The following is a 15,838-nucleotide window of genomic DNA, read 5'->3' on the forward strand; positions in this document are numbered from 1 at the left end:
TATTTTGAAATGAAACAACAATTATGGCATATATGATGACAGGCCACACATTATCTTTAGAGATGAATTGGTTTGATTCTCACCTTAGGGTAAACTCAATTAATGCCAGTTAAATCTTCCTTTTTTCATCTGAGTTACATGAAACCCAATGGTGATATCTCTTTCAATAAGCTTTTAAAATTTTATTTGCAATGTTTGATAAAATTTTACATATAAGTGAAAAGGAAAATAGGTGGCCTTGGGGATGACAGAATTTAGTTAAATAAGTAAAATCATTATTTTTTGGTGATTGGATAGATGGAAATTGTATCCTCCAAACAAGCGAATTAAATCAGTGTTTTGATATAAAGTCAGATTTAACAAGAGTTTTTTTTTTTTTTTTACATTATTATCCTCATTACCTAGTATCCATGGCAGTCTTTTTTTTTTTTAATTTTTATTTATTTATTTATTTATTTTTATTTATTTATGGCTGTGTTGGGTCTTCGTTTCTGTGCGAGGGCTTTCTCTAGTTGCGGCAAGTGGGGGCCACTCTTCATCGCAGTGTGCAGGCCTCTCACTACCGCGGCCTCTCCTGTTGCGGAGCACAGGCTCCAGACGCGCAGGCTCAGTAGTTGTGGCTCACGGGCCTAGTTGCTCCGCGGCATGTGGGATCTTCCCAGACCAGGGCTCGAACCCGTGTCCCCTGCATTGGCAGGCAGATTCTCAACCACTGTGCCACCAGGGAAGCCCTAACAAGAGTTTTTATGTGAAAAGTTCTATAAGTAGTTCTTTATTGATTTAATAATAATAAGGGTACTCTCTTTTTAACCTGCCAGCACCTACTGAAGCCTTTCTTTCCTTTAATACCCCAAACATGTTTGCTATTTAAAATAGGGAAACCAGTTACCCGGAAAATCATGCCGTCATTTTTCTTCGTTAGCCCTTTGGTATGGCTGTGTTTGGAGGAGTTGATTTCTTCCAACATATGGACTAAAATTGCTGTTCGGAGAAGCAGAGTTTTACTCAGTTAATTATATTTATTTCTCTGCCCTGCTCTGGTTGGCTAATCACTCTTTTTACTGAAAAGGAACAGTACTCTTGCCTCATTGTAGAAGTACCTCACAATGCAGAAAACGAAGGCAACAAAACTGATACTGCAGCTGTAAGAACAAATCCAAGTGTTCCACCTTGGAAGGAAGCGTGCTGGCCTGCTGCCCTCTTTCACGCTTACATTCCTTTCAGGCCAAATGCAGGTGTAATGCTGAGGTGAACGGGGCTGCTGAGGCTGCTTGGGGTGATGGAGTCTCTCTGTTTGCCTTTCCCCAGGTTGCTTTGAGCCAAATCCATAGGTGAGTGAATCGCCTGTCCCAGACAGCAGCTACCCAAAGCTCTGCAGCAGAGTTAGTCCTCTTTAATGTGCTGCTTGGGAAGGATGGAAGAAAAAGGCCCTCTTGTTTCTGAACAAGAACTTGAAATGCCATTCATTTAACAAATTATTAAGTACATACTATGCAACTGGTCCTGTGACCCTTAAGCTTTTAAAACTTAGCGGGAAGGGAGACATTCTAGGAATGGGGAGGGGGAATCTTTGTTCTTATAGTATATTTTTGGATTTGAGATTACTGTCCTTTGCCAGCCTAGATAATTAAGGACAAAAACCCATTCTCACCTCTACCTTGCTTTTTTCAGTCAGGTAAACGTCATTTTTCTTTCTCTTCTTCAAATAGCTCTTATTGGGATTTGGCCTAGTTTCGTTGGTAGCATTTTTAGATTTGCAGTGAGAAGAGCTGATATGGGTGATTTGACCTTTTTCCCCTGACTGATTTTTCTTGTGTTATAAAGCTAGGACACACGCACAGAGAGTAATGGCTCTACTCACTTTAAACAATCCCTTGTTACATATGGATTTAGTTAGGTGAAGATCCAAATCATGAGAGCTCTGCATCCCAGCTGTCTAATGTCTCATAGAATCAGACAGTGGCCTCAGTGAGATAGAAACAGGACCCACAGATGCTGTAATAATGGGCTATCAATATTTTAGCTTCCTCTCTACCTCATTTTATACTCCTCCTCCTGCCTGCTATATTTGCTTAGGTATTCTCTAATTCTGTCTCCTTTAGCCACTTATGTGCTCATGTGTGAAAAGCATCTAATTCACATTGCATTTATTTCATCAAGTTGTTATGTTAGTTACCCAAGTAAAATTCCAGTTTAACAAACTCTCTGGCATTTCCAGAATACTTTATTGTGACATGTTAAGTGATAATGAACATACTAATTGGGTCTAATTGAGCCTGGCGATGAACAAAGTAAATGTTCTGCCTTTCTTTGTTCATCAATAAGCAAATGTAAGAGTCTCTCCAACCTAGTTAGAGCCCCTGCTAGCACATACAGTAACTTTGTGAGAACCGCAAAGGGCGCCCCTTCTGGGCAGACAGATTGCAAAAGGTATCCACCCTGGGCAGAGCAAGCAGAAAAAGGGTGCCCCTTCCTCCAGGGAGGCTTTGGTACCTTTGGCTGGTTGAATGGGATACTGGCCCCCATACACTCTCAGCCCTGCCCAAGTGCAGGCCATGACCTGCATAACTATCAAGGCAGCCCTGTGCCTAGGACAGGAAGGCAGGAAACAGCATTCCATTCTGCCTCTTTCCCTTCCCCCCTCTTCAAACCCTGGAGGTCTTCTTGTTTTGTTGTTTGCTTTGATGGGAGTTAATCCATTTTGATGGTAGAGATAGATGAGAGAGTCAGAGAATTACTATTTGATTTTAGGGTAGACAAAGAAAAATAACCTCAGTGACATTTCAATGCAACTTTCTCTTTCCAGCATGCAATGTTAATAAGTACATCACAGCGTTTTTCATTCAAGAGAAAACCCGTTTCCTGGCTGGTAAACCAAAGAATCAGTTGGAAAAGTTTGTTCATTTTTAAGAATTGATTGTAACTTTGTTATCAAATGACTGCTTCTACGGCCTATGGGAATATATTTATATAAAATGAAACTTTTCTGGCGTGTGTTCTCTTTTTTTATTGTGTTATTTCTTATCATACACTAATAATAACAAAATGAGGTAACACTGAATTTTCTGTTTTAAAGTATAGAAGCTGCTACCTTGCCATGAAAAAAAGAATTACGTGCTTTTCCCCATCTCCCATAAACAGAAAGGGACTGAATAGTAAAATTTAGACCCTTTTTCCTCTTCTTATTGCAGGTGATGTGTTCCACATCACTGCTCCCAATAAATTCACCTTTGAGGAAGCTGGAAAAGAGTGTGAAAACCGAGATGCCCGCCTGGCGACAGTGGGGGAGATCCAAGCGGCGTGGAGGAGCGGCTTCGACCAGTGTGATTACGGGTGGCTGTCGGACGCCAGCGTTCGCCACCCTGTGACTGTGGCCAGGGCGCAGTGTGGAGGTGGTTTGCTTGGGGTGAGAACCCTGTATCGTTTTGAGAACCAGACAGGCTTCCCTCTCCCTGATAGCAGATTTGATGCCTACTGCTTTAAACGTAAGTGTTTGGTACCTTTTTAAACATTACAGATTTTTAAAAAAATACTTCGAAGCCATGCAATTGATGTTCAACGAGCCATTGGAATGATTCCATGTCTTGCAGTGTGTGCACGGAATGCAAACAGTTCAGTGACTTTCAAAAACAAGGAAATGCAACAGCAGTGATACGGTTAAAACAAGAAGTTTGACAAATGGTGTTTTTAGAGAGGATGAGGAAATGTCAGGTGAAGGCCTTAACCGTGATGCATTGCACTTAGAACCATAGAACATGTTTCTGCGTACTTATTTTACATTAATTGCAGTCCTTCAATGCAATTAGATTGTTGACGCTATAATGCTGGGACCAGCTGTGGCTGAGCTGAATCCTTGAATTCTGTTTATTTCGTCTTTGTTTGCTGTCACCCTTTCTTTTAAATGGCGGAGGATTTAAATTTCAGTAATTGCAGGTGAGTACTTGGAGCTGACGTGGATAAAACCTAAAAATGAACCATGCTATAAATAAAAACCTTATTTTATCTCATTTTATTTCAAATAATGGAAATATGTGCCTTCTAATGCGTAATTCTCTAGTATCACATTGAAGTACAGTATATGTTTTTTGCAAGCTCTAACATAAATAGGCTATCTTCAGTCAGGTTTACTACTTAAAATGGATTTTAAGTAACATTTCTCAACATTCATGATATAATTATTTTAATTTTTCAGATGTCCTTAAATTATTTTAGCACTAGTAGTCACATGCTATAGTGCTTGTAGAATGCTTAATTAAACAAGCAAGTAATCCAGAGTCTCACTGTGATATTTAGTAGGATCTATATTGTGCCAGCAAAACAAATATCTCCTAGAATTTTTGGTGACCTTGAGTATGTTCAAGATAGAGCCACGTTATATTGAAATACAGTGAGAACTTTTTACTAAGTTTCCAATATATATTGTTATAGCGATACATACAGTCATCCCTTGGTATCCATGGGAGATTGGTTCCAGGACCTTGGGAATACCAAAATCCGCAGATGCTCAAGTCCCTTATATAAAGTAATAATTGCATATAACCCACACACACCCTCCTGTATACTTTAAATCATCTCTAGATTACTTATAATACCTATACTATGTAACAGTATATAATACCAACTATGTAAATAGTTGCTGGCACATAACAGTTTCATGTCTTGCTTTTTGGAACTTTCTGGAGTTTTTGGAACTTTTTATTTTTTTTAATCAGAAGTTGGTTGAATCCTCGGATGTGGAACCCATGGATATGGAGGGTCAACTGTAACTGAAATGAGTAGAAAATACACTAACTTATTTTGTAATTGGTTTCTGAAGTGAAATATACAGACATTCTTCATCAACCAAAAAGACACAGAACTGGGATGTCTGAGTAGTCAGGAGAATAGACGTTTGTGCAACAGAAAGGTATGATTTCACATACTGCTATTTCCCAGCTAAGATACTTCTGTTTGGATCTCTTCCTGTAAACTCAACTTTCTGAGTGTTAAAGCCACGTGTTGTGTATCAGTGTGATACAAGCTGGCCATGAAAAGCCATTGAAAATATTAGTTTTTGTTCCTAGGCCCTGAAACTACAGAAAAAGTCTTAATCATTTTTAGGAAAACAAACAAACATCATAATAACAAAACCTTATCCCTAGAAGTAGAAAGAAGTAGAAAGATATCATTCCTTTAAGCCATATACCCATAATGGGTTATAGGTATATTTTCAAGTAGTTCAAGCTTTAAAATCAATTTTACACTAAGTGACTGATGTGATTAAGGAAGAAAATCAAATCTGTGTGTGTGTGTTGGAGAGGGGATGGGGACACGTGGGTTAGAGAGGTTAAATTAAGGAAGGAGTTGAATTATCCAGCATGACTACCTTGTTTGATTTTATTTTCTTGTGCTTTACAAACCCTGCACTAGAAAACTTTTAAACATTTTTGTTCTCCTTGAGAACAAATTTAAACCAAAGCCTGTCTGTAGCCGCATAGAATTCATCCTGATGTGTTTTAAATTATTTATTTAAATAAGGAATTCACATGAATGTACAAAATAACAATGTAGTTAGATTCAAATAAAATAACCACCTACTAAAAATCTATATAAAATATGAATAAAATTTGAAAGTTTAGGTCCATTTTTTTTCTCCCTAATTCATTTGAATCTATATAACTTAGAAATACATAACTGGCAAATATAATGGATTCAAATTTTCGTTTTTCTCCCCACCTAAGCTAAAGGCTAGATTCTTATTTAGTTCTTCTGTAAGACTCTACCATACTCAAAATTTATTCAGCATATAAAAGTTTAAGAAAGTTTAGTCATACATAAAAGCCTTCCTTAAACCACACACAATGCCAACAGCCTCCCCAAATTTCCAATTCATTTTTCAAAGATTCTTTTAAAATATACATTTTTTTACTTTGAAAAATATTCTCAAAATGACTTGCCTGCTGTCCAGTTTCCCACATAGTTGAGTAGTGACTAAATTTATGGAGTTTAAGTTGGTAAGAGTTATGGCCTTAAGGACAATTCCAAAAGTGATTTCAGAGATGTACTGCTGGCTGGTTAAGTAGAAGAATTTAGAAATATAACCATATTTTTCTTGTTTGCTTTTACCAAATATAGAAAGTGTTTTTAAGGCCACTTCATGGTGAATAAACAATACCAAATCTCACTTTGCTATATAATTCCCTTTTCCTTCTAAAATCACTGAATAGAACATTAACAATGGCTGATGATAAATATAATTAGAATCTGTTCTTGTCAAATAGATTTGAAAAACAAGTAAATTAATGTCCTTGTGAAATAAAGTTTTCCTGTACCTTTCCCCTTGATGATTAAATTGTGCACTTTTCATTTTTCTTTGACCTCAGAGTTGTTAAGCAAGTTCTATGAAATAGAGTTATGCAGGGCTTTGAAGGATCATCCATACTTCCCAAATTTAAGTGAATCAAAACTATTGAAGACTCATAATAACCTCTCATTTAATATTATTAAAGATCTCCAGGAGAGGGAGATAGGGAATGTTTCCTAGAAAACCCATTCCAATATCCTATTACTATCACTCTCAGTTTTTCCAATTATCTAAATCCTTCGCATTAGAATTTGAGTCCATCTTTCCTTCTTAAGTTGGAGACCAAAATCTAAGTAATAGCGTTTCTACTATTGAAAACAACTGTTCGGTTGTCCCTCAGTGTCTCTCTCAGTTGAAACAATTTCCTTGTTCTGAAATTTTAATTTTGAGGCCTCTAATCACCTATGCCATCTTGCTTTGAACCCTCATTGTTTTTCACATCCCTCTGTTGGATTAAACTTGGAGCTAGAGATAGTGGTATAGAGAAGGCTAAATAAGTACCCACCACTTCCTATGCTATCTTTCTTATATATTTGTTCACTTTTACAATTGACCTGCCCTTCTAACCTATGGTCAATATGTTATATTTTTTGTGCCCGAGATCATAATTTGACCATAGGTGTCAAAACTTATCCTTCCCAAATTGGTATTTTTTAAATGTCTCTGTTTATTGAATTTGAATTGGTTAGCATTCAATCACTCGTAAAACTTTAAAAATTAATTTGAATTCTAATCTCATTGTTCCAAACTTTACTCTTTCCGCAACCATGAACCTGGAATCAACTTACTGAATATCCAGTGATTTCCCTATAATGTAGGCAGTATGGGTATAAGTTAAATCGACCATCATGCTGCTAATAGGGTTTTTATCTTTTATTAGGAAAATCTGCCTCATGTCTCACAACAGAAGCACTGGAGAAGATAGTCCATAGGATATAAAATACCATAAAGTACAGTGATGTGAAACATCTGTGTGGCAGACAGCTGCAAATGTTGGAAGGGAGCTTTTGTGGGAAAAGAATCCTGCTGCTTTCTGTTGGCTTCCTCGATAATGAAGTTGAAGGGACACTGGTAGTTTTCCAGGGCAAAAATTTCTCCACGTGAATCCTCCTTCTGGAGAGACACTTTTAGAATAATCTGGAGTTGTGCTTTCACCTTTGTAATAGTCATCATTAATACACTGGCATTTATTCTTAAGATATTTCTTTGTAGATATTTGTGTTTTTTAAAGTTAGTTCCTTTGTTTTGGAACAGTTGAAGCAAATGGCGCAGATGCTCAGATATACTGAGTTGTGATGGAAATCAGCTGTTAAGTTGATGAAAAAGCAACCCAACCCCAAAAGGAGGTCTGAGGTTTTCCATTCCAAATAGTAGAATTAATCAACTTAATTATAAGCAGACTTTTAAACAGGGCTCTCAAATTATTGAAAACCCTTGTTTTTGAAAACAAAGTCACATAGATCCTAACTTTGTAAAGAAGATTCTCTGAGACATACTACTGTCATATTACTGTGTTCCAGGCCTAGAGGAAGGCAACACCAAACAGTTCAGTAATAATTGATAATGACAGACAGTTATGTAGTTTTTGAAATCTGAGTCCTTCATCTTTAAAACGCTATAAAATTATTTTCATAGCACTGTGGAAAGTTGCTAATGTAGAACTTGGGTTGGAGCATAGGAAGACCTGATTCACAGGCCCTCTTTTGGCCCTATTGCAGTTATCACCTCCTTTTAAGTGAATTTCATCAGCTATGGAACTACTCAGAGGGAAAAAGCAAAATTAGCTTTTTTGTTGCTGTTAATAATAATATGATTAAATTTTCTCTAATGTGCAGTGTGCTAAGTGTTTATATTATGTTTCCATGGGAACTTTCTCTGTATGTACATTTTACTGTTTCCCCAAAGAATGCAGTTATAAAACAAACATGATATTTGGCAGTTAAATGAGGTAACAGTTATGGAATTTCAGGGGATAGAGAATTGAATGAAAAGAAAAATAGTCAACCTCACTTAGGTTCCTTAAGTTGTTCATGTCAATCAAAATAACAAAAGCTTCTTCCAGGAAATGAATGCAGAAAAAGCTTTCTTAAAAAAAAGGGGAAAAAAAGTTATTTAATATGTTTTTGAAGAGTCCGATTCTTTTTTGTTCTGTTGTTTAGTTTTGTTTTAATACAAAGGGATAAAAAGTGGCAGACTAAAGAATTTTTAACTACATCATAATGAAATGGCCACCAAGTTTTTGTTATAAAATTGATGAATCTGGGCTTTAAAATGGTCTGGGGGATGACCACAGCTAATAACAGCTCATACCAGACAAAAAATAGGAATCTGTTACAGCTCAAGTCTGATTTACAACAAAATCACATCATTTTATCATTAAATTTTTAAAATAGACTTTATTTATTAGAGCAGTTTTAGGTTCACAGTAAAATTGAGTAGAAGATGCAGAGATTTCCCATATATTCCCTGCCCCCATTCATGCACAGCCACCCCCATTATCAACATCCCCCATCAGAGTGGTACGTTTGTTACAACTGAGGAACCCACATGGACACAACATAATCACTCGAAGTCCATAGTTTACACTAGGGTTCACTCTTCGTGTTGTACATTCTGAGTTCGGACAAATATATAATGACATGTATTTGCCATTCTAGTATCATACAGAGCAGTTTCAGTGCCCTAATATCATTAAGTTTTGATGGAGTAGCTGGAGCTCAAAAGTATCCAGTTTTGTTTTCCAAGGACTCTGGTTTGGGGATTATTAAGAGTAAGCCACAAGATATTACAGATACTACAGATATTACAACTTTTATCAGGGGAACAGACATTACCCATACAACTAGTTTTAAATCATACAGGATGTAGCAAAACAATGACTGCAGATTTCCTCAGATCAGTTCCTTCTGAGTCTAGTGACAATCAGTTTTTGATTTTTGAAAATCTGAATTTTAAAAAAAGAATAACAAAATCTTTATGTGCTAAGCTGCCGCATTTTCTTTATGTTGAGATGGAATCTTATCTACAACACTGTCACTTTTATACACAACTTAAATTTCTTTAAACAGGCCAGGCCATTCTCTGTAAATCTGGAGGCATTATAATGTAGCATTTTATGATGACATGTTACTTTTTATTGCCTGAGCCCATTCTTTCTGATGCTCAGGGTTGTTTCCAGTGATTTGTAATTACAGAGCTAAAATATATCATGTGGGTACTTTATTTCCTGTTCTATGTTTGCATTTCCTGCTAAAAGTAAGGCTGGAACCAAGACCCTTAAGAGTTACAAACATAATAGGTAGAACATAGAACAAGATGTAGAACTACAACAAATGCCAAGCAGCCTCGGCCAGAGGCATTTTATTATTTATTATAAACAAGGCTACTCTGCAGACTTGAAAGGAATGTGAAGACAAATGTCCAACACCTGGGATCAAGTGAATAGTGGTGTTAATATCCTGTTTTTATGAAAGCCTCCACATTATGGACAATGTAATCATTGATATGTAACTCGGGTACATTTGATGTGGCTTTTTTGTTGTTTTGCAATCTGAGGCACTCCCTCTCCCCAGAGACATTATGTAGCTAGAGACAGAAGCCTCCAGAACAGTAGCACTAAGTTCTCCTACTAGACTTCAAGTTGGTGCGGTAGTTTCTGATAAATAACATACCTACTGTTTCCAAACTCTGCATTTATTTATTTATTTATGTTTAACTTCTCCTTATCTTAAAACTACATAGTATTCACTTCCCTTAGCCAAGAACAGTCATTCATACCTATGGGTAAAAGCAGTGTTAACCCTTTCAGTATAAAACAAGTGATCAATTTGTGATGATTAAATGTTCAATTGTCTGTCTTCAGATTAATTTAAGTATAGTTTTTAGACTCCTCTTCATCAGAAAACACTTTGGGGTCACCCCAAAGTACACAACAGCACTTAACAAACACACTGGACGTACAACTTTTTATTAGTGACTTGTCTAATCAACTCTTTGAAATTATTTTTCTAGCTAAACAGAATATATCAGAGGCTACAACCATCGAACTGAATATGCTTGCAGAAACTGCCTCACTCACTTTATCGGAAGAACTACAAACGGGACCCGACAGAACTACACCAATCGTCCCTTTAATCACCGAATTACCTGTCATTACAACAAAGTTCCCTCCTGTGGGAAATATAGCCAATTTTGAACAGAAAGCCACAGTTCAACCGCTAACTATCACACAAAGAATAGCCACGGAATCACCCGCGCCTGATGGGAGTACTAAGAAGCCTTGGGATATGGACTATTACTCACCTTCTGCTTCAGGACCTCTTGGAAAGCCAGACATATCTGAAATTAAGGAGGAAGTGGCCCAAAGTACAACTGTCATCTTCCATCATGCTACTGATTCATGGGATGGTGTCAAGGAAGGTATACAAATACGAGAGTCAGTTACACAAATTGAACAAATAGAAGTGGGTCCCTTGGTAACATCAATGGAAATCTCAAAGCACATTCCTTCCAAGGAATTCACTGTAACTGAAACGCCATTTGTATCTACAACAATGACCCCGGAATCCAAAACTAAAAAGAGAGCAGTAAGCATAGTCTCTGAATCAGTGACCACAAGCCACTATGGGTTCACCTTGGGAGAAGATGATGGTGAAGACAGAACATCTACAGTTAGATCTGGTCAGAGTACCTCGGTCTTTAGCCAAATACCTGAGGTCATTACAGTGTCAAAGACTTCAGAAGACACCACCCGCACTCAACTAGAGGAGGTGGAGTCAGTCTCAGCATCGACGATTTTTTCACCTGTAACTATGCCTGACAGTGATGGGTCATCCATGGACCACTGGGAAGAGAAACAAACTAATGGTAGGATAACTAAAGATTTTCTTGACCAGTATATGTCCACCACACCTTTCCCATCACAGCATCATACTGAAGTAGAATTGTTTCCTTATTCTGGTGATAAAAGATTAGTTGAGGGAACATCCACAGTTATTTATCCCACTCCACAAACAGGAAGAGAAAGAACAGAAACACTAAGACCAGAGATGAGAACAGTTTCTTATACAGATGATGAAATACAGGAAAAGATCACTGAAGATTCATTTATAGGAAAAATAGAGGAAGAAGGCTTCTCTGGAATGAAGTTCCCTACAGCTTCTTCAGAGCAAATTCATCATACAGAGTATTCAGTGGGAATGACCAAATCTTTTGATTCCCCAGCCCTGACAACAACAAAGCTAAGTGTGGCACCGGCAGAGGCAACAGATGTGGAGAAAGACTTTACGACAACTCCAAATGGATTAGAAACAGATGGCTATCAGGATACCACAAAGTATGATGAGGGTATTACAAGAGTGCATTTGACCCAAAGCACTTTAAATGTGGAGGTGGTTACTGTATCAAAATGGTCATTGGATGAAGATAATACAGCATCAAAGCCTTTAGTGTCCACAGAACATGCAGGCTCTCCAAAATTGCCCCCTGCCTTACTCACCACTACAGGAGTGAGTGGAAAGGGTAAAGAAATCCCAGGTTTTACTGAAGATGGAAGAGATGAATTCGCTCGTATCCCAGATAGTACTCAAAAGCCATTAGAGGAGTTTACTGAGGAAGACACAACAGACCATAAAAAATTCACAGTTAGATTTTGGCCAACTACATCAATTGGCATCACAGAAAAGTCAACTTTGAGAGATTCTATGACTGAAGAAAGAGTTTCTCCTATCACAAGCACGGAAGGCCGAGTTGTTCATGCAACCATAGAGGGAAGTGCTTTGGATGAAGGAGAAGATATGGATGTCTCTAAGCCTGTATTTACTGTCCCCCAGTTTACACACACTTCAGATGTGGAAGGATCGGCATTTTTTAATTATAGTAGCACCCAGGAGCCTACTACTTACGTAGACACTTCCCATACCATTCCTCTTTCTGTAATTCCCAAGGCAGAATGGGGAGTGTTGGTACCTTCCATTCCATCAGAAGGTGAAGTTCTAGGTGAACCCTCTCAAGACATACATGTCATTGATCAGACTCACTTTGAGGCTACTATTTATCCTGAAACTATAAGAACAACAACAGAAATTACACAGGAAACAACTCAGGAAGAGTTTCCATGGAAAGAAGAGACTCCGGAGAAACCAGTTCCTCCTCCCAGTTCTACAGCTGACACAGCCAAGGAGACAACAACACCCTTGGATGAACAAGAGAGCGATGGGTCAGCATACACAGTCTTTGAAGACAGATTTGTGATAGGTTCTGAGAGAGTCCCAGTTTTAGAAACAACTCCAACTGGAAAAATTGAGCAGAGTATGTCTTATCCACCTGGTGCTGTCACTGAGCCCAAAGCAAAAACAGATGGAGTGGTAACACTAATACCAAGCCTGGGGCCAAAAGTATCTTTAAGCCCAGGGCCTGAACAAAAATATGAAACAGAAGGTACCAGTCCAAGGGGATTTGTATCACCTTTTAGCACCGGTGTTACCCAGCTTATAGAAGAAACCACTACTGAGAAAAGAGAGAAAACATCCCTAGATTATATTGATTTAGGCTCAGGATTATTCGAAAAGCCCAAGGCCACAGAACTCCCAGAATTTTCAACAATTAAAGCCACGGTTCCAAGTGATATCACTACTGCTTTCAGTTCAGTAGACAGACTTCACACATCTTCAGCATCCACTGAGAAGCCGCCTCTCATTGACAGAGAACCTGATGAAGAAACAACCAGTGACATGGTAATCATTGGAGAATCAACATCTCGTGTTCCTCCCACTACCCTTGAGGATATTGTAGCCAAGGAAACAGAAACAGATATTGATAGAGAATATTTCACAACTTCAAGTACTCCTTCCGCCACACAGCCAACAAGACCACCCACTGTGGAAGGCAAAGAAGCCTTCAGACCACAGGCACTTTCCACTCCAGAACCCTCAGCAGGGACAAAATTCCACCCTGACATAAATGTTTATATTATAGAGGTCAGAGAAAACAAGACAGGTAAGTCTTTGCTTTCTAGACATACCAGTCAAGGCAACCAGCATTTTACCTTGAAAATTACTTTTGGAAAAAAAATATCAACATGCCAAATGGTGCCATTAGAAGATAACTGGAGTGTGAAAAAATTGTTTTAGTTTCATGTATTTGTACAAGAATTGGAAGAATATGTTAAACAATTTGGAAGAATGTTAGATATTATTTTATTTTAAAAGTCATAAGAAGCCCTGCTTTGTCATCTAATATAACCAAATCATCACTGTTACATCACTTCAGAACATGCAGAACAAAATGTTTTAATTTCAGTGTCTTTCCATGTGTTACTACTCAAGTGTAGTACTAGACTGTGTTAACATTCCATTGGTCTTTAACTATTAACCTTCAGTACTTACACTGTGGACAGCTAAAACCATACTGCATATCCCTAGGGCTGATAAAAAGACATCTAAAGGTTTGTTTTGGGTTTTCTCTTCCATGATTTGCAGGTTTATTATACAACTTTTAGGGTGGGTAATGTGGGTCTGTAGTTTAAATGTTATTTTAAAGAAAGTTCAACATATTTTCAAGCTGTTGTCCTTGGGTATTTTAATGAGGTTTTACATATTTAGAACAAATACAGTCTAGCTCAGTTCTAGGAAATGCTGTCATCTATTGTGTCAAATATAATTTCAGAAAGTGGATATGTCAGCATTACCTCTGTTCCCTAAAAACCAGGCTGTAATTTTATTTATTTTATGATTTAGTTATTTTATCTCTAGGAATATTCACAGTGCCTTCTATTCTGTTCAAATATTTTATATATCTCTCTGGCAAAATTCTTAAAAGCTGTTTCTTTACGTTGACTAATACTTGCAATTTTTATCGTCAAACATAACTTATTCCTTCCTAAAGGTCAGTCCCCTGTATCTTCTAAATTCGGTAAGCTGAATTGCAAATACATAGTGTATGCAATTCAATAGATCTATTCAGCTTTGTTTGTCTTTTTTTAATTTAGAAGTTAAGATCATTGATTTTAGTTAAGTTGCTGTGTTTTAGTTTTAATATGTGGATTAAAGGAATAAATACTCATTTTTCCTTGACCTGGCTCTGAGAAGTCAGGCTAGAAGAATGATCTTGAGCAGGTTTTCTCTCTTAATGTTGGGCTATACCCCTCAAGGTGTCGTTTTTCTTAAGAGGGATGCTACCCGCATTAGCCCGCTCAGGGGTGCACCTGTTGGGAACACAGGTGGCTCTAATGTCAAGTCAGCTGGCTTCCAGTGCTGTTAGATGGTAACTTGGCTTCTATCACCCAGAACTTTCTCTGTGTAAAAGTTCGTGTGGGGCAGTGAACAGTAGAGAAGAGAATACACTCCCAGAATATTGACGTTAATCTCCACTTCCCAATACCGTTGAACGAGGCCAGGATTGGAGCATTATTTTCCTGCTAATAATGCTGTTTCTTGGAAACCATAACATATTTCTTCTCTCTTACATTCCTCTTCCGCCTCTTGGAGCTGGAGTTGGAGAGAGAAGGCGAGCTGCCAAGTAGTGGGAATGAGGATTCCTGTTAGTAGGGTTGGAAAAGTGACAAGAAGATATTACTGTGAAAAAGACAGAATTGAAGAGAAGCACAGGGATTACTATGAACACTTAATTTGAGAATTAAAAAGAAATACTTGCATGACTAACTATACAGAAGTTTTTCCCAATTTAGATTACTCTCTTGTTAGTGTAGATACTACATTGAATCAAATAATATAGAAAACAGTAAAAAAATGTTCTGCATTTAAAAATTCTTCTAAATGGGAAACTGTGCATTCAGGTGAGGGTGATCAAATTACAAAATGGAAAAAGTGAAAGTCAATCTCCGTGGAAGAATTGGCAGTCATCAGGGAAAAACAAAATCTAAGTTTATAAATGGTTACTTGAAATGGAGGGTCTGAGTAACCTAACTCAGAAACCATTTATACAAAGCGTGTATTTTTATCTGAATTGTCAACTTAATTCAGCTGGGTCCGGGAAACACAACTAGGTGTTTCCTCCTCTTTCTTCCACTTTTAAAACATGTGACCATGATTTCCCTTCAAACTAATTTTTGTTCAGCATTTATAACAATGGGTCAGAAAACTCTGTGGAAAGGGAATACTTGGTTATCTCCTTCGGCACGGGGTTCCAGTGAGTGGGGCGGGGTCTGGGGGTGAGGATAGGACATGTCTCTATCTAGTTCCCTCCCTCCATCTCTCTCTCTTTCCCACCACCACGGCCCCCTCATCTATCTGGCTTTTTTGTGTGCTTTATATATGCCATTCTCCTTAAGAATAAAAACACAGTTTATTGTCTTGATAAGACAATGAGGTTGACTCAGATCCAACTGCTTTACTTATACTCATTTGTTTCCTACGAGAAATTTAATTTTTCAAGAATTTTTCATTTTGACAAGGGCAAACCCTAAAGCAGATGTTAAATTAATGAGTTTTAGGGCAGGTGTACATTAATAAGGAAAAATACATATGTGCCTGGAAA

General features: G+C 37.7%; 1 protein-coding gene across 3 annotated transcripts in view; it reads left to right on the forward strand.

The window, feature by feature from the left end:
* The window catches only part of VCAN (versican), a 115,254-nt gene that overhangs the window by 41,632 nt on the left and 57,784 nt on the right, over nucleotides 1-15,838 (forward strand). For 2 of the 3 annotated variants that reach the window (XM_061189414.1, XM_061189417.1), the window contains exon 6: nucleotides 3,192-3,485. In XM_061189414.1, the coding sequence (XP_061045397.1) occupies nucleotides 3,192-3,485 (294 nt within the window). Of the gene's footprint in view, nucleotides 1-3,191; nucleotides 3,486-10,354; nucleotides 13,340-15,838 lie in introns of all 3 variants that reach the window. The other variant, XM_061189418.1, reaches the window with a different exon arrangement.

This window comes from Eubalaena glacialis, chromosome 4, assembly GCF_028564815.1.
Source record: "Eubalaena glacialis isolate mEubGla1 chromosome 4, mEubGla1.1.hap2.+ XY, whole genome shotgun sequence".
NCBI classification, from domain to species: Eukaryota; Metazoa; Chordata; class Mammalia; order Artiodactyla; family Balaenidae; genus Eubalaena; species Eubalaena glacialis.